Genomic DNA, 19,398 nt, shown 5'->3' with positions numbered 1-19,398 from the left:
AGGATAGACATGGGATGTCTGTCCCTTCTTCAAGGTGCTTTTTGCCTTGAGGTAGGGGGAGCAACCAGCCTGTGGAAACAGGGATGTTTGGGATGTCTGCTTTCAAAGCTGGCTTCTTTACCTACTTGGGGAAAAGCAGAGGTCAGCTCTCCCCTTTCTGATCTGATGTAGCCCAAGTGTTGTAACTCGAAAGTGTGACTGCATGGTGTAAGTATGTGTGCAGGTTTCTGCAGAGGGGCTGTGAATGAGCTCGGATGCCTGTTGGAAGGAGTTGGTGTAAAGATTTGGAGCTGAGCTGCTTTAGGCAGCAGCTTGGTAGTGGAGTTCTTGCTGCACTGGGGACATTCACGCATTGTTGAATATCCAGCCTTCTCCTGGAGGTGCAAAGCGTATTTCCAAGTATGCTTCTCATAAATGTATTTCATTTTGAGAAGAGTTGAAGTAACATCCTGGTGCTCATCTCCCAGCTGGTTACACCAGAGCTATGGCCATATACGCTTCTTACAGGTTAAACTTTATCACTGGGCATCAGCACTGAGCATCCTCAGGGCTGAGAACAAGAACTTACTCTCTGGCCTGTTACTGTGGCTTCATCCCTGCTGATGGGGGCTTCAGCTGAGGAAACGGGAGAAGGATCTTTCTCAGCAAGTGTGAAGTGGCAAAGATTGAGACAGGAATGGTGTCTGGCTGTATGCTTTGTGCAGGAGGGCTCGGGTGGCTTCCCCATCAGGGATGTGATTTGGGATCTTCTGTGACTTGAACTGGAAATTCCAAGTCTGATTTGTCAGTATGCTTGCCTTTATTTCTTTTTTCTTTTTTTTTCCTGCCCTCAAAACCAAGCTGTAGGTGAGGACTGTGTGAATGCAGGGTTTATGTCAGCAAAGACATGGAGTGTTTCTGGGGCTGGTCATTTGCTTTAATATAGACAGGTCTTAGCTAAGACTGACTTGAACGGGAGCCTGTGACTGGGCTGGCACCAGGGAACCTGTTTCATTGCTGAGCTGCCAAAGGTCTGAGCTGCACCCTGCCTTGTGCCAGGGCACTGCTGCTCTCACAGCACATGGGACTGAGGCCAGGAGCTGCTTGTCCACGATGCTATTTCCATTTAGTAAATAGAAGCTTTCTGGAAAGGTTTGTGTTGGGTTTCCCTCTCAAATCTGATTAATGCTCTGACTTTGGCAGCAAAGCTTTGACTGCCCAGCATTTATGTCCTCACAGTAATCCTGTGCTGGCATGTCCTGAGTCTTTTAGACCCAAACCCAACACAATGAACACTCTGTGGTGATGTTCCTCAACAGGTTGGTTGCCCGCACTGTGGAGCAGTGCGCCAAACTGCAGGTGTAATAACAGTGGGATCAAAATCTTGCTGTCCCTTTGGGCATCGTGCAGGTTTAGCAGCCAGTGTTGGTTTCTGGTGAGGTTGGGTTGTCTTTGTCCACGCTGGCAGAAGCTGCAGCTGCTTTACAGCCCAGGAGGAACATTGACTCCCGTGCCAGAACAAGCACCCACTTGGTCAGTGTTAGATCCAGAGGGGTCCATGGGATGACAGTCGAGTGTCCCCATTCACCATGGGTGACAGCAGGGTCTGCATTCACAGCAGGCTCACAGCAATAGTTTCTCCTCATAGTTAATGTCCAAATGCAGCCACTGTGGTGTGCTTCAGGAGGAGGCTGTTCCCGGTACTTTGGATAGTGAAATAACTGTGAACAGAATTTCAAGTGATCCTGGGAAGTAATTTTGCCCAGTGCTTCAGAGGAGCAAGGTAACCAGTATGTACTGGAAGTTCCCTCAGTCCCATGGATGGTGGTTTGGTATGCTGTGGTCCATGTCAGCACTCAAAGAAGACAAAGACCCTTGGCAATCTCTTTAAAAATGAGCTAAAAATAATCCCAGAGTGGACATGGAATGAGGGAATTCTGTGCACACACACACTCTCACTGCCGGGATCAGCTGGGGTGCAGTTTAGAGGGTAATCCCTTGCTTCCTGCTCAGATACCAGCAAGCTGGATGCCCAAGAAAGCATAGAACAGTTTGGGTTGGAAGGGACCTTCTAAGGTCATCTGGTGCAACCCCCCTGCAATGAGCAGGGACATCTTCAATTAGATCAGGTTGCCAAAACCACATCCAGCCATAATCCGAATCGTGCAAGCTTCATATTTTGTTGCCAGAGGTTCCTCCTTTCTGCCTCATCCTTAAGCATGTTGAGTTCCTCTTTTTAAAGCAGTTTGGGCTCTTTGCTTTCCAGAAGACAATTTCAGTCACTAACTGGAGATGTTCCTTTAGTTGCAGGCCGTGGTGGTTTCATGGCAGTTGTGTAGCTGTTGATGTGTCATCTTCAACATGTGTGCTGCTACTCTCTGGAATGCCTGTTTCTTGGAGGTGTTTCAGGGTGTGATGGTATTCCTGCCCTGGCGTGCCTTGGGCTAGGCAAGGAACCAACCTCTGCTACCCTTTCCGGGAAACAGATGCTCTGTTCCCACTGATGGGAGGTTCTTTGTGGTGCCTTTGGAGTTCATTTTATCTCTGGAGTTTGCTGATGGCTTTGCATGGGGCAGCAGAACCAGGCTGGTACTTCCAGGTTCCTCCTTCCTCTGGGGAGACCTCCCAGGGCAGCAGCAGCACCACCTAGATGTTCTGGTGCAGTGTTTGATCAGCCCCTAACAGGGATGAATGGGGCATCCCGTAGACAAGGGCAGTGTCAAGCAGCTCGCACCTTCCCAGTTGGAGTTGTGCTGTAGTGGAGGGAATGTGGCATCTAAAACCAAGGCATCACAGGTTGGTTTTGTCTGGGGTGAGACTTCAGGCACGCACTGAGCAGCACTGCTCTCGCCAAGGGCTGCTTCCAGATGGATGTGAGGGTGGAAAACTTATGTTTGTGGTGCTCTGTGACACCTTGTAAGAGCCGGGAGGACCCTTTAGTGGTTTTGTGGGGGCAGTCAGATTTTTGTATGCAGAACTGGTGCATGTGTTCTTTTACTGGGAGCTCCAAGGGAGAAGGAGTTAATGGGGACGAGGGCAAGGGAAGAAGGTAGCTGGATCTCTGTTGGGGCTACTGGCTGGTATTTTTGCAGCAGTCTTCTGTTACCCAGCATGAAGCCGTGGGGATTAGCTAGGCAGACTCTCAGGCTCCTGCCGTGCTGAAGACCCGCCTGCCCTCTGCACAGCAGTGGAGCTCTTTTTTCCTTCCTTCTGAGGACTTTCAAAATCCAGCATTGGGGCAGTTTTTGTTGTGAGACTCTGATGCTTGTTTCTTTGGCGGAGAAATTCGCCCCTAGTGCTGGGATTTTGAAAGAATGGGAAATAACTTGTATAACCCCCAAAAGAATCATGCCTGGTGGGGTAGCATATGATAACATGATGAGGAGCTGATCAGAAAAGTTGGGAACAGATACGATCAGCATTCATCACCTCTGAAAGCCTAAATGTGTTCAGAGTATGTTTGGACTTCAAAGCCTGTTTGAAGAAGCATGGTGCAGCTGAGCATTGTGGCAGTGTGAGCACGTGCCCCTCAACCTGGAGGAGACACCTGAGGTGACACCTGCAGAGCTGGGCCAAAGGAATGGGAAGGAGTTTTAAGGAGAGACAGTGAACTTGTAAGCTCATCAAAAAGCTGAGTTGGTTTTGTAGGGGTAAGAGGAACTTTCCTTGCAGAATGACATCAGAATTTTTTCTTCTTAGATGTCCATGTTTTCTACTAGTCAGGTGGTTAGCATTGCTTATTTTCTTTAATCAGTATTCTCAGTATGATTTCAGAGCCTTAAAACTGGCATTAATAGACTTTGTGGCTTGTCTGGGGGTGACAGTACTGGTTCAGGTGTAAATGTCCTGGATAAAGTCAGAGGTAATACCCCTCTCCATTGGCTTGGTCAGCATTGGAGGAGAGGGATGGGGCTGGTCTTGGCTGTACCTGCATCACCATAGCCTGCTAGATCTTAGGTGCCTCTTTGGAGTTTTGGTGAGTTGACTTCACTGCTTAAGGAGTTTGAGCTTTTCTGTGATCTGCCATTTACATCAGGCAACAGATCCGTACCCAGGTCTGAAGTGGGGTTACTCCTGGTGTGATCCTTGGCAAACTATTGTATGATTCTGTGAGCAGATTTAATACAAACCTCCAACTTCCTGTGTACAAAACAATCTCTTTGATCTTAAGGAATGTTACTTGTTACCCCTTTCACAACAGAGCTGTTCTGTTCCAGTAGGCTTTTTATAATAATGGGCAAGAAATGCTTAAATAGTGCCTGTTGTAATTGTACTGACAGGTGGAGGATGCTCATACTCCTTCCGGTAGGTATCCTGATCTCCATTCTGCCTGCCAGGTACCAGTGCAGATTTCCTTGCTTATCTCTTGAGCTGTGTTGTCTCTTGAAGTTGGTTTATAATCCTGATGATGGTGACAGGATTGTTCTGTATTCAAAGCAGCACAGTCTAAAGTTTAATCTGAGTAATTAATTTTCTTTATGATTTTGCAGTTAATATTGAAACATAAAAGGCAGTTAACAGTGATGTGCTGCTTTGACATTCAGTGAACGAATGGCAATGAGTCTCTTTTGCTTTAGGTTTTCACTTCTGTCAAAAGGCACTAAGAAGCTACTTGAAGGTGTCCCTGCCCGTGGCAGGGGTTGGAGCTGCATGATCACTGAGGTCCCTTCCAAACCATTCTGATTCCAAGCTGTGCTTTTTATTATGAATTTTCCTGCTTTTTATTATGAATTATCCTGCTTTTGTTACCAGGGCTGTTACTGGGAATTTGTGTTTCCTTCCAACTGACAAGCTATAGCATTCCTGCTTCTACGCCAGCCTCTGTTTTTCACAGTGCTAGTGAAGAAAGAGCTCAACTGGGACTTCTTAAACCAACACATTATTGAGGTGGCTTCATGCATCTGCTTTACCTGTGCTAGAAGAGCAGTGCTCCATCCCCACACAGCTACATCACTGTGTATGGCACACTGGGGATTTGTTGCCTGCCGAATTTCTATGGAATACCACTGGGGTGGGATTCAGCACTTTCATTTGCACCCCATAAAACTCCTGCTGAACGAAGATCCAACTTCTTAATTCTTTAATGTGACAGTGAAGTGTGATCATCAGCTTACAGGTGAATACCTCAAGTTTCTGTCTTGAGCATGGGTGCATGGGCACTGCGTCATCTCATGAGTCACCTCTGATCCTGCTTCCTCATGAGAGGTGAGAACAGATGGAGAGGTCCAAGCCATTGTTCCCACAGGCAGTGCTGAGGCTGAGCAGCCTTGGGATCTGGGGAGCTCTGTAGGATTCGTCTTTCCGTTCTCTGTCATTGATGCATCACTTGGACATCACTCAGAGTCCCTCTGCAGCACGGAGAGACCTTTATTAGAAACCAAATCTTTGCATGTTGTTTTTTTTTTCTTTAAAACCTGACTTGTGGAAATCTTGTGCCTCTGCATTTCATTCCATTGGCATGCAGTGTTTTTAGCTTGCATTTAATAAGTATATTTGTTAGAGCAATTCCAGGATCTAGAGACAGAATTGTTACTGGTTTTTAAACTATCTGAGTCTTTGGGGTTTTATCCCAGTATATCTTGTGACCAGTGTTCAGACAAGTTTCTTCTAAATATTGTGCTTAGTAAACCCTTTGCTGGCCATAGCAATAGGACAAAGAGTGATGAGTTTAAACTGCAACGGGAAGTTCAGGTTGCATATAAGCCAGAAGTTCTTCCCTGTGAGGGTGCTGAGGCACTGGCACAGGGTGCCCAGAGAAGCTGTGGCTGCCCCATCCCTGGCAGTGTTCAAGGCCAGGGTGGACAGAGCCTTGGTCAACAGAGGCTAGTGCGAGGCATTCCTGCCCATGGTAGGGGGTGGAACTGGATGATCTTAAGCTTTCCAACCCAAACCAAATAATTCTATAGCTTTTCACACTGATGCTTTTCTGTCTTGAAAGAGCTGCAGAGGATGTATACTGCAGTATCACAGCACAGAGCGAGCCTGTGTGTTGGAATTGCTCCCCTGGGACAGCGTTGGAAAACGTGTTAATTCTTGACACATCTATTAGCACAGGATATACAAATCTTTAGGGAACTTGATGTTTGAAGCAGGAATTTCAGATCTCTTTTGCAGCTAGAGCTGTGTGGCCCGGCTGGGGTTACACGTGCAGGTCTTTGTGGTAAATCTCGGAGGTAACAGTGACTGAATTGTGGAGAGAGGTGAAGAAAAGCATCTGCCCATGTGGAGCGGTGGCCTGCTGGGGTCTGGGTGCTGGAGCTGTGTTTGTGGCTTTGCAGGTGAGACTGAGTTAGATACAGGACTTCACACTGGGAGGAGCAGGCGCACGGCTTTGTATGAACCCTGGCAGCTTAAGAAGGTTGATTAATATTTATCGAGGACAGTGGTTTGCTTTTGTGTCAATCTTTGCCAAGTCCCAGTTGTCTGGCATGTTAGAAAGACTGTAAATGCTTCTTCAGGGTTTTAGCTACTCCCCAGCAGTGTTTTCCTTCTGAAGCTGGGGTGATCTGTCATGCATAGGCAGTCTGTGTGCACTGGGGCAGTTGAGATCTGCTGCAAACCAGAACCACCTCAATAAATAGTATATATATGTTTTTGGTTTGTTTTTTTTTTCACTGGGGGAACCATTTTCATCAGAGGGGTTTGCAAAATAGGTTTTCCAGATCTTGGCACCTGGATCTGATGGTAGATGTCATCCATGAAGCAAACTGGTAATGAATGGGGTCTTAGCTAAGGGAGTTTGTTGTGTTCCCATTGCAGGAGTGGACAGGCTGTGAGGCTGCCATAAACTGAGCGCAAGCTAACCAGGGAACCCTTTATAAACAGCTTGGGTGACTCTGTTGGGTGTCTGAAAGTACAGGACAAACATGGGAACTGCTTTGCTGGTGGCAAGAGAGGACAGTGCAGCACTGTGCCAGGGATGCTGCCATGGGACTGAGCAGGGAACAAAACACCTTCCAGCATCACCGGGGATGCCCAATGGTAGTTGTTTTGAAATGAACACTTGTTAGGGTTTCCTGCTTTGGAACTTGCACTGTGGTGGGGATCTGCAGCGTGAGGGGATGGGGTGGGTGCTTCCCACCTCTGGTTTCACAGTGACACCATGGAGGTGGGTGCTGGGTAGTCCCTGCGGCAGTGTGGGCAGCCATGGACCCCGCACCAGGGCCCATGGTAGGTGAGGCTGTAAAGTATCTCCATTAAAATCTCTTGGCTGACGCCAGTATCTGAGGGGTCCATAAAAGCTGTGGCTGCCCCATCCCTGGCAGTGTTCAAGGTCAGGTTGGACACAGGGGCTTGGAGCAAGCTGCTCTAGTGGAAGGTGTCCCTGCCTGTGGCAGGGATTGGGGCTGGATTAGCTTTAAGGTCCCTTCCAACACAAACCAGTCTGGGGTTCTATGATCCTGATAGGAAAATGCCCACAGAAATGGGGAGCAGCCACCTGATGGCCTCTTGGATGCACTTCCAGCAGTTGCTGGGCTCTGGGAGGTGGCAGCACCGTGACCAGTTCTTGCATTCAGCCTTCAGTGGAGCATAGAAGAGTTTTGGTCCCTGCTGCTTTCTGTCTTTCCAGCAGAGCAGCAAGGTTCACTCCTGGTGTTTCAGGTGCTTAGGTGGATAAATAAAAACACTGGGCAAGAGTGCCATCACCATGGGTCTTTCTTGAGCAGTTTTGATGCTGCCAGGCTATTAAAGCTGCAAATCTGTTGGAAACACAGATCATTGCCTGGCATGTCTCAGCAGTGTGAAATGGGGCTCCTTCCTATGCTGCTCTTCTTGCTATAGCATGTTACTGATTCATATTGAAGGCTGCAGAAGACGGCATAAATCTTTTGTTGCGCACACAAGATGTTAATTCGTTTTTCCTTGTAAGCAAAATATGAACCCCAAAGTTGTGAATGTGAACAGTGCAGCTGTGGTATGTTTATTGAGGCCTTGGAGCGCTTCTTAGAAGTGTGTTATGTTGGTGCTGAGAAATTGATGTCTTTGGCTGTTCCTGCTGGATTTCAGCACAAAGAAGGGTTTGAGCTGAAGTTTGAAGTTGTTTTAGGGTTTTTGCCCTTATGCCTGTGGTGTGAACTTTCCTTTACTCTCCCTTCTCCAATTCCTTGAAAATCAAAGTACGTGTGCCCAGAGACAGCCTATGCTGTGGTAGCAGCATAGTCCTCATAGCCAAGGTGAAGCTGTGCTGGGCAGACCCTGGTGCTGGTCACGTATGTCCACTGGAGCATCGAGGATCTGCTGCCTTGTGAGGCAGGGCAAGAGCATGTGTGCACCTGATGGGACAACCAGGCCTGCTGTGTGGCTCTGGTGGGGTCCATGCTGCTGCTATGGAAATTGAACAAACTGTGTCTCAAGTGGAAGCACCAGGGAAGAAGATGGGTGATGAGGGGAGGGGGTGGATGGTGACAGGGCACTGGGCATGGGTGGCAGGTCCTTACCTCTTGAATTAAAACATGTGAGGGTTGCATCAGGAGCATTTATCTGTTGGGTTGGTTTTGCCTGACTGACCCTGTGCCAAAGCCACTGGTAGAAAAGCAGCACTTTGCCAGGCAGTGTCCTCCATGGAGGTGATACGAGGCTCAAAAGGTTCCCACTTGGTTTCACAGGGTTAATGGGGATAGGCAGAAATGAGGCTTCCTGTGCCATGGGGATCTGGAGCAAAACACTGCGTGTGTGGGGAAGAGCAGCACTGGGCGAGGGAGGGAGCTGGGGAAGGGGAAGGCAGCAATGGGGACACGGAAGCTTGTTTCACAGCATGCTCCTTCCTGAAGGGTGGAAAATGACCTGATGAGCAAAAGGCTGGAAGCCCCCTGTGAGACAGCCCTTGGGAGAAAAGCGAGGGGCAAGAGAGGGAGACCTGGGCAGGAGGAGTCAGACACTTCCCTTGTTTCTGTTGGTGTCTTGGGGAAGAACTTGCTTAAATGAGACCAGAGTTGCTCTGCTCATCCCACCTGAGACATCGGTGAGGCACTGCCCCGTGAACCCCTGTTCTGTTGGAGAGTCTTCAGCAGTTAGACTTAGAAATAAATAGTTAGGCTTAGTGGCTGAGGACTTTCATCATCCCCTCCGATGGACATCAGGACAGCGATTCCTAACTCCCAGTGCTGTTTATTGCTTTCAGCAGGATCTCCTTGTGATCTCTTTTGGTCTTCACAATTAAAAAACCCAGTACACTAATGTGGACAGAATGGGTTGCTCCCCCAAAATAATTATTCCTTAAAATGGAAAAAGCCCCCCCAAGTCCTCTGGTTCCTGCTCTTCTTCCTGATCCATGGCTGCAGGGCTCTTGGCGCCTGGGCCCGAGGTGTTTATCAGAGCTGGTGGGATGCGGGCTGTGATTGACGTTGCCACTTTTCTGGCATAGGTAGCTAGAGGGATGATGGAAACATACTTGTTGCTTTATCCAAAGAAACTGAATCCTTTCCATTGACCTTAAGCAAAGGCATCAAGGGCAGATTTTTTTTTTTTCTTGCTTTTGGTCTGAGGACAGGCTCCTAAAATGAAAAAAAAAACAAAAAACAGGACCCCCCCCAACCAAACCCCTCCCCAGCTCTCCTCCCTACAGTGTATTTTATAACTCTTGCTCTTCTGTTTTGTAATGAAAACAGTTCCTGGCACAGCCTTTTGCTTAATTTATGCTTGTTCTACGTCAGGAATGGCTCCAGGTGCCTCAATGCATGTCCCAGGGCAGCATCACCGTTTCCTTCTGCCAAATGCTTGGGCATGGTCTCCACTTGATTATGTCACAGTACCTCAGTCATAAAATCACAGACTGGTTTGGATGGGAAGGGACCTTGAAGCTCCTCCAGTTCCAACCCCTGCCACAAGCAGGGTCACCTTCCACTTGAGCAGCTTGCTCCAAGCCCCTGTGTCCAACCTGACCTTGAGCACTGCCAGGGATGGGGCAGCCACAGCTTCAGTGCTGAGTTTCCAGCCTGAGGGAGCTAATCTTAATCTGGTTGCAGTTTCTTGCACTTGAAGCCTAACCTACCAGAGCCAGGCTTCATAGTGGAGATATTTATAGAAGCTGGTGCCAGTGCTGCTGGATGTAGCATACATGATGTATTGCAGGTCATGGAGGTGCATGTCTGCTGGTGCAGGAAGCGGCTGTGCAGCTCTGAGTCCTCTCCCAGCCTTACATCAGTGAGATGTCCTGCTGGTGGTTTGTTTAGGACAAATGTTTTCCTATGTAGGGGTTTCAGGAAGGGACCGGCCAGTAACCCTACAGAGCCCTTGCTGACCTGCTCTTGTGTAGCGTTGGGCTCCCTAAGTGGAAGCGCTCTTGGAGCTGTAGGTGAAGTAGGTATAAATACTCATATTAATGAGGTTATGTCTAAAAATGAGCATACTTAGTACATTCCTGCCATGCAGAATCGGTGTCTTGGATTTGGATGTTGCCTCTTGCAATATACTAAATTGCAGTTTTTGTTGAATGGCAGTAAATGTCAGTAACAGACTTGGACCCTTGAAAGTGAGTTTCTGTAGTTACTGTCCTTAAAACTACTAATTCCTCCCAGGCTTCTTTCATTCAGACTCCTCAAGCACAAGTGCACCATATGCAGAACTTCTTTGTGTTTTGTTCCAAAATTTAGGTTTTTTTCTTGGAAAATGGTTTGTCTTGAGGGCAAGGCTGGAAACTGCTTTCCTCTCAAATTAGCTGCTGCTGTTGGAGTCTGTCCATGAGCAAGACTGGAAAGGAAGGAAATACAACTGAAATCCTGTAGGTTGGAAGGGCCTGTGGGAAGGCAGCGCTGTACTAACAGCAATGGAGACAGGGAGCTGTGAATCCTGCTCAGGATATCAGCAGCTCTGAACGTTCCGCTGCTGTCTCTACATCAAAGCGAGCATTTTGTTAGCAGACAAGATCTAACAGTTTGGGTAGTAAAAGCTGTGTGTGTTGCTGTGTTTGTTTCGTGTCTCAGGTGAGAGTTGGCACCAGCTTTGCTTTCAGGTGCCCTGGAAGAGATAAGACTGAATAGTTTTGTCTTGAGAAGATAACCCCAAACATTCAATTCCCTTTCCAAAAGGAAGCAAATCATCCAACCCATTGGGCCCCCTGGCATCCCTTCCTCCCCATTTTAATTTTACAAGGGTGAGGTAAAAAGGTTCCACAGTTCATATAGGGGTGTGGAGCAGTCAAAAGCCTTTTTTGGGATGAAACTGAAGACTTAAAGAGTACGTAGATGAAGTACTTTATTTTTGAAAGGGTAATGGAGAAGATGGCTTGCATTGACTCTCGTTGGACTCCCAGTTGTTTTAGTGTGTGGTTTTGTTTAAAGTCCATGTTTCCATGTGACTTGTTCTGAATGAAAATTCCTGGCATTTCTCAGGATCATAGAATGCTTTGGGTTGGAAAGGATCTTCATATCATCTAGTTCCAAACCCTCTGCCATGGACAGGGACACCTCACCCGAGACTGTGTTGCCCAAGGCTCTGTCCAGCCTGGCCTTGAACACTGCCCGGGATGGAGCGTTTACCATGGATGTCTGTTTCTCCCTGGTCACATTCCTTGTTCATCACCTGAGCAAAAACAAACCATCCTGTTTGCTTCCTGGGGACAGGTTGTGTTTCTGTGATTTGTAGAAAATCCAGCTCTGGGTTGTGGATTGACATCACTGAAACTATTCTTAGGAACCTGCAGAAGTAGAAATCAATAGGTTGTGTTAAAACGTGTTCTGTCGGTGTGAAAACAGGAGGAAACTCAGTAACAGTTGCAAATAGTCATATAGGAGCAGGCTTTGAGAAGAGGAGATTTTCTGACAGGAGTTTGTAGTTCACTGCTGGGCCACTTCAAACATAGATGCTCTTCTCAGTTGTATAGATGTTGCTGTGAGGGAAAATCTCAGGACTGTGTATTATTGCCCTTAGGAGAGGGGTGTCAATAAAACATAACTAGAATAATGGTGAACGTTGTAAATCCCTGGACCCACTCCAAGAGTGGGGGACAAGGAGCAGCCCAAGTGAGTGTCGGGCTGTATTCCCATTGCACTGCCACCCAGACACATAGATGTGGCACTTGGTGATGGTTTCGCGGTGGACTTGGCAGTGCTGGGGGAATGGTTGTGCTTGATGTTCTTAAAGGTCTTTTCCAACCTTAAAGATGATATCATGCTTGTAGTATTTTGTGCCCTGAAATTGCTGTAAAGTGCTTTGACCTGTACCTGGGTTTTTTGTTTTCCTTTTTGGTCTTGGAATTACCCAAAACACCTCTTTAACCTCTGTGCAAGGTAGAGGAATGCTTCAGAGCAGGATGGTACCTTCTGACTTTTCCCAGGAGGGCTGTGGGATAGTTGGGGATATGCCACCCATGTTAGGGTGCAGGCAGAGGGAGGTGGTTGTAGGAACCCAGATATGGTGCCAGCTTTGGACTGCCAGAACCTCCTGAAGTGAGCAGCAGAGTTGTTTAGACTTCACTCAGGCAATGGGAAGCCCAAGGGGGTTCAGTTGCAGGCTCCTGGAATGTGGGGTGGGAGAGGCCCCCATCTTCGCATGTTTTGGTGGAGAGGAGTGCAGCTTTCCAGTGGCCAAATGGGGACAAGACGGGGTCTGCTGCAGCCCAGTGACAGGGCTGGGAACGGGCATCTCCCTTCATAGTCCCTTATCCTGCTGCTGCTCAGCAGGTCATCTCAACTTCAGTGAGAAATACAGAGCCACTGGCTGGAGCAATGGCCAGGACTCCTCCCACCCTACTGTTAATTTCCTTTCCCCTGTGCTTTCTCAGCTGGCTGCAGAGCAGAGCTTTCACCCCTCTGATGGGCTGAATTGTGCTTTCTGCTTGGAGGCCACTTGGCAGAAGGAGCACACAGCAGGGCTCCTCCATCCCTGCTCAGCCTGGCAACATCAGTTTGCTGTCAGGCTGAGGACAGCCCTCCTACAGACACCCCAAGGTGCCCTTTCCCCTCCTCAGCACTGTCCACCCAGGGTCTGGTGGCATGCCCAGGCTGTGCTGAGCAGATCGGGCCCCTTTCCCACTGTGGCTGAAGTTGAGCCTAAGCCATGGATCTGCTTAGGGGAGTGTGAGGATGATGCTTGGAGCCCTGGTGTGGAGGTGCCATGGTAGACCTGGCAGCCGCTTGCTGGTACTTCAGCTGTCACAAAAGGAACTGGCTTGGAATGGGATGGTGGGAGCTGACTCCAGTTCTCCATCCCTGTCTCCCTAATCCAAGCTAGCATTTGCTAATGTTACTGTGAAACGTTTTCCTTTTCTTACAATACACCGTTTTTCCCTGTTGATTTCCAGATACTCTCAGTACTTCGTTGCTGACCAGAAGTTCACTTTGTCTCTTGTCTCCCAGGTAAACGGAAAGCGCTGAAGTTAAATTTTGCAAATCCACCTTTCAAGTCCACAGCAAGATTTACTCTAAACACTTCTGGAGTTCCCTTCCAAAATCCACACATGTGAGTATAAAGCCAAAGGCGCAACTAGTGGGACAGCTAAGAAATTACTTAGCCAAGATGCAGTGTTATTTTAAATGTACTTTGATGACTTCGGTTATTTGTAGTTTGTTCAGACCTGTCAGTTTGAGTCACTGTAGAGGTGACTTCCCCCCCCCCCCCCCCCCCAACCCTCAGGATTAAACAAAGGTGAAATTTGGGATCTTCCTGTTTTGCACTGGAGCTATTGCCTTCCAGCATGGATTAAATTGAGTTAAATTGTAGCTGATAATGCAAGATATGCCTAGAATTAATTTCCAGACCTATTTACTGTCATTTTCCTGTCTCTTTATTCAGTGCTTATTACTTTTTGTTAGAGGGAGGTTCTGATTTCTGTGTTACTTGTGGAAGATGTAACTGTGATAGACTTTTTATTTTTTTTTTTTACTTATTTTTCAGTACTAAAATAAAAGGCTTGAGGTTTATCCCTCTGCCACCATGGCAATGGCAGGGAGTTCTGCAGTGGTTAGTTCTCACTGGGTGTTCTAGCCAGGTAGCTGCAGGGTGTCCCTGTCCCCAGTTTGAATGCAGGTGTGGCATAGAGCTGTTCCTGGCACTAGTAGATAACACTAGTACATCACCACAGGAAGCAGTAGCTTTGTATCCTCAGATCCACCAATGTAGATGCATGGGTGATGCACCCACAGCCTGTATGTGTGGCAGCATGCAAAGACAGCCCAAATTTTTCCTCTCTAAATTCCCCAGCAGGTCTCAAGAGTTTTGTCAGTGGCAAGTCTCAAACTGTGCCTGCAGCTTCCCTCACTGCCTGGACTCTCCAGGGTGTCCCTAGCCATGGGCTGCTTCTGCTTGGCTCTGCATGGCGCTGCCTCTCCCTTTGAGCTCAGTGCCTTCTGCTTCCCCAGGACATGCCCTCTGGGGTCTCTTCTTATTTCACATAGTTTCTTTATGCTGGGTGTTTTCAAACAAGCCTTTATCAAGTTAGAAACATGTTTCTGATGACTAATGATTCTGTAATGATGATTACAATATCTAGAAATGTTACGGAGTACTTCAGATTATTATTCTTACCATCCCACCTGACCTTTCCAGCAAGTCCTCCTCTCTCTCTTTTCCTCTCTGAAAGAGTATTCTTACTGGTTGTGGAGCTAGCATTTATATATTCACCTTTCATGTCTCATCACATCATCGAACCCTTGTAACAGTTTTCTCTAGAACTCCATCTGGGGCTCTTGCCTCTCTCAAACCTCCCTAGTCCATTAAATACAGGAGGACTTAGACTCAGGTAGTGAGTTCCCACCATCAGCCGCCTATAGGTATTTGACTTTCCTTTTTTATCTACGTGGATTTCTGTCTCAGATTCACTGGAAGTCACAGTGGCTCCTGCCTAGCACGCAAGAGCTTGTGTTGTTAGTCAGTGACATCTTAAGCTTCATGTTTGTGCAAGTGACTGTCAACGTTGTCCATTGAGAAGGTGCTGCCCTGTCTCCGTGGGAGTTGCAGTTGTTGGCAGGGGTATGATGCTGGGCTGGTTAACGGGATAACTGGTTCTGAGGGCTTGGAAGTGTTTTGGGTGGGATCTGATAGCTGTTCAAGTGTCAAAAATGATGTGATGTGTCTGTGCTAAAGCTTACTTGGGAGGCCACAAGTGGTAGCAGCCATTTGTGTTTGAAAGAGTTGGATGCTGTTGCCTGGATTGCTTTCTTTGTGTTGGGGCTGATTAAGCTCAGATACAGCTAATTCACCCTCATGTCCTTTATGTTGTCCATAGTGGATGCTGTTCCTCAAAGCAACGTTCACAATTCCTGGTTGCACGCTTCTCTCAAGTGTTTGTCTCGCAGCTGGTGCATCATGGTGATGTATCTGCATCTCCCACCTCTTCCCAGAGAGCTTGGAATGGTTTTTCCTCTGTTGTCTAGAAACCTTTCTAGACTTTTTGAATTGGATGTTCCAGACCTCCTGGCCCAGATGCATTCCTGATGCAAGGTGTGTTTCTGTCCATGGAGTCGCTTCCCTTCCCCAGCCTGATGGAGCAGTGGCCTCAGCTGCCTCCCAAACACTGCTGGGGCTTTCCCTGTGTAAACCCTGTTGGTCCAGATGGGTGGATCCGAAGATACAGAGAGGTCAATTTCTCACATGAAATTTGTTTCTGTGACTTGGATCCATCGATCCAGAGGTTCCCGTTGCTCCTGCTTCCAGGAGGGCAGAGGCTTCGCTTGTCACACGTGTGGCCTGTGCTGGGGCACATGAGGAGGCAGCAGCAGTGACCCGCAGCAGCCACGAGATGTCAATTGCCTATTAGCTGTATTTTGCTTGATTAACAGGTTTTGGTCGGGGAACTGATCAGGCTGGATTGGTGGATGCTCAGGTAAGAGTGTGGTTTCTTACTATGTAGACAGAAAGCAAAGGAGCAAATAGGGCTTTTCATGCCTCTGTGTGTGTTAGGAGGGAGCAACCTCTGTAAAATGCATCACTGGAGCAAAGACACTGCTGACAAGGAGGGAAGGCACGCTGTAGCCTTGGGAATATCAGAATATTGGGTGTAGCTGTGCTCCTCCTCAGTGCTGAGGCTTTGTACCCCAGTACAGAGGCATGGACCCCACATTCCCTGTCCAGTGTGAGTTCAGCTTTTTCCTTACAGTTTGTTTCTCAGTCTGAGAGATCTCAGGAGTGTTGGAAAAGAAGTTGGGACTGTGGAAGAAACCATGTTGGAAATCATGCTCAGCCAGGGGAGGAGTTTAGCTCCAGTGAGCACACATGGGCTGGAGGGAACTCAGTGAGGTTTCCAGGTGATCTTTGTGTGATTTCTGACTCTGTTCATTCCTGCTAGTTCCTTGGGTTTAATGGCATGTCCAGAGGGACAGTCTCAAAGGCTGAGGAATCTCAAGTGTAAAACGTGGCATTACGAAGGCACTGACCAGTGCTTCCCAGTTGCCTTCCACCCTGTGGCACAGGAATAGCTCCTGTAGCCTGGTGAGCATCATGAATTTGGTGCTTCTGCCTGGAGGCTATTCCCAGAGCTTCACTGCTGCCATGGGCAGAGGCATTTTGTTAATATATAGGCTCTACCCTGGAAAACCATTTCCAGGGGGAGTGCACATAGATTAAACACTGCTGAATACAGAAAGGTGGGACATGGGTTCACAAGTCTTTTTCCTGCCACTCCTTTTCCATCTGTGGTGGCTTGGAGCCGTGTCTTATGGTTTAGATCTCGAGCTGGGTTACATCGTAGAATCATAGAATAGTTAAGGTTGGAAAGGACCTCAAGATCATCCAGTTCCAACCCCCCTGGCATGGGCAGGGACACCTTCCACTAGAGCAGGTTGCTCCAAACCCATTTGTCCAGCCTGGCTTTGAGCAGTGCTAGGGATGGGGCAGCCACAGCTTCTCTGGGCACCCTGTGCCAGTGCCTCAGCACCCTCACAGGGAAGAGCTTCTGCCTTACGTCTAACCCTGTTTCAGTTTGAACCCATCACCCCTTGTCCTATCGCTACAGTCCCTGATGAAGAGTCCCTCTTTGCATCCTTGTAGCCTTCTGGATACTGGAAGCTGCTCTGAGGTCTCCACGCAGCTTCTCTTCTCCACGCTGAACAGCCCCAATGTTCTCAGCCTGTCTCCATATGGGAGCTGCTCCAGCTTGTGATCATCCTTGTGGACTTGCTCCAGCATCTCCATGTCCTTCTTATGTTGAGGACCCCAGCACTGCACACGGTGCTGCAAGTGGGGTCTCATGAGAGCAGAGCAGAGGGGCAGGATCACCTCCTTTGACCTGCTGGTCACGCTCCTGTTGATGCAGCCCAGGATACAGTTGATATCCTCCTGGATGTATGAGTGTGCTGCCATGGGAGTGCAGGAGGTGGGTGCCAGGGCAGAATGCAGAGCAACATGTAGGAACACAAGACCACACACAGGAGCAGTCGGTGAGTGGCTGGGACCTGTGAGCTTTGCTGTGCCATCTGCATGATGGCCTTGGAGCTGAGAGCTGGTGAGGATGGCAGTAAATGAATGGCACTGGGTGGCATAGCCCTGCTGCTCCTGTCCTATCCTTGCCCAGCCCACGGCACTCTCAGACCCTGGCCAGGACACCTCCTTTCTTGACCTTTTCCAGTACATCAGCTACTAGTTGTATTGGGATGGCCTGAAGGAGGTTGCCTTTGTCACACATGGCCAGGAAACCAAGCAAGGAGACAAGCAGAGCAGAGGCTGCAACTGCTCAGACAGGAGGCAGTGGCAAACCCCCTTAGAATCAGAACATGTGTTTAAATTGAGGGGCTTTGAAATGACCTTTAAATAGGAGACTGACTCAAGGGTGGCTTTCAATAAGATTAGAAATTGGAAATACCTTTCCAGCTGCTAGAATTAGTGCTGTGGGTCCCTGAAATCACCCCTGAGATGCTGAGAGCTGAGACATCCCTTGTTGCAACTGAAAAGGTTCTGTGAATGGTTTTCCTGTGCAGATCCTGTTGGGCAGGAGGGCAGAGCCCTGGGATGCCATGTTGAGGCAGGGGGTTGGAAGGAAGGTCTGTTCTGGTTCTGGGACTGCCTGTGACTGATGGAGCTACAGAGAATATGTGTTTCATTTGCTTCAGCCGTGACTGCTTCCACCAGAACCACTTTATAAGCATAAAGAGATTTTGTGTAGGTAGGCATGGTCCCAGTCTACCCAGGAGGTACAGCCCAGTGATACACAGACATATACAGGGTAAAAGCAGAACAGAGCCTGAATTACAGGGAGTAACTGGGGAGTAAGATTCTTACTGGAAAGGGTGCTGTCTAGAGAAGATGCTTTACTGGCAGGTGGACCCCCAGTCCATTGAAGTGCTTCTGCTTGTGCCTGGTCTGGGTCAGCCTGGGCCATGTGTGAGTGCTGTACTCTGCAGGCTGGGTCACACTCCACATGATGGAGACCCCAGTTCTCATCGGTTCTGCCTTAGGCCACGTTATCAGATGCTGACTTGGTTTTCCGTGCAGCAGAGGTGGCTGGAGGACCCCAGCCATGGTTAGGGTGAGCTCTTAAACTTCTGGCCCAGTGTTTTTTCAGTTGGTATTTCCTGAACCCAGGACACGCCTGAAGAGCATCCCACCTTTTACCTCATCTCTTCTGCGTCCAAGTAGGATTTAGGTCACAAACAAAATAAGCTTACTCAATTATCTGTGTGCAGGCTCTACAGAGCTACCTGCAGCTGGTGGGCTTTGCCGAAAGCTGGTTCAAATAACATTAGCAGAGGAATGATGTGGTGAGCTGTGACTGCATGGCTGTGCACGGCAGGTTTCCCTAGGTCTGTCTTGTCCTGCCCATCGCTGGCATCCCTTGAACCAAGTTGTTCAAGATGAGTGGTTTGGTTTTCTGGGAAGCTTTGTACTCTTCTGGTGCAGCGCTGCCGTGATCTGGACTTTAGAGTTCAGATCCACCTGCTAAGAAATGGGCACACATAATGGCTTTTGTTTGGCACCTGGTTCCCAGCCTGGTGCAGAACTGTCTCTCGACTGTTGGAGGTGTCACCTCTCTAGAAGTTAAAGTGTCCTCTGGAAAGGTGACAAAATTAAATCTCTTTCAGTGCTCACAAACCCAGCTTCTGAACTCCCTGGTGGCCTGTTGGACTCTGCAACCCCCTGTATCATCTCATGGGTTCTTTGTGGCTTAAGCTCCAAGGGACGCCTCTTTGTACCTTCTTCTTGTGACACTTGGGAGAGTAACTCCCTTTCCACAGGGATGCCCCAAGAGTGTGTTGGCAGATGTTTGTTTAATAGCCCTTTGGGGGTTGGATCTCTTATTAAAAGCAAGTGGAGGCCCAGTTGCATGTCAGACTCTGCTGCTTCCCATTTTTCTGCATAGTTCAGGGACTGTCATTATTCCTGAAAAGGGTTTTTCTCCCTGCCCCAAGTCTGTCTCAGGTATCTGCTTCTCTTTTAATCTCAGGCTTTTCCAAACCTTTCTGACATGTGGTTTCAGGCTCTCTAACTGCAGAGCCTGCAGCTGGCTGAGTTCATTAAGACATAACCCATGAGAGTAACTACCCTTTGTCT

The 19,398-nt window shown here is 48.4% G+C and overlaps 1 protein-coding gene across 3 annotated transcripts in view; it reads left to right on the top strand.

Moving 5' to 3' along the window:
- MAP2K4 (mitogen-activated protein kinase kinase 4) overlaps positions 1–19,398 on the top strand; it is a 74,789-nt gene that overhangs the window by 11,005 nt on the left and 44,386 nt on the right. For 2 of the 3 annotated variants that reach the window (XM_062610595.1, XM_062610597.1), the window contains exon 2: positions 13,275–13,377. In XM_062610595.1, coding sequence (XP_062466579.1) covers positions 13,275–13,377 — 103 coding nt within the window. Of the gene's footprint in view, positions 1–13,274; positions 13,378–15,695; positions 15,740–19,398 lie in introns of those variants that run through there. The other variant, XM_062610598.1, reaches the window with a different exon arrangement.

The sequence above is a fragment of the Pezoporus occidentalis genome, unplaced genomic scaffold (genome assembly GCF_034315485.1).
Source record: "Pezoporus occidentalis ecotype Australia unplaced genomic scaffold, CSIRO_AGI_Poc_V1 ctg148, whole genome shotgun sequence".
Taxonomy (NCBI): Eukaryota; Metazoa; Chordata; class Aves; order Psittaciformes; family Psittacidae; genus Pezoporus; species Pezoporus occidentalis.
The sequence above is the reverse complement of the archived record's forward strand: the minus strand, read 5'-3'. Positions and strand labels throughout refer to the sequence as shown.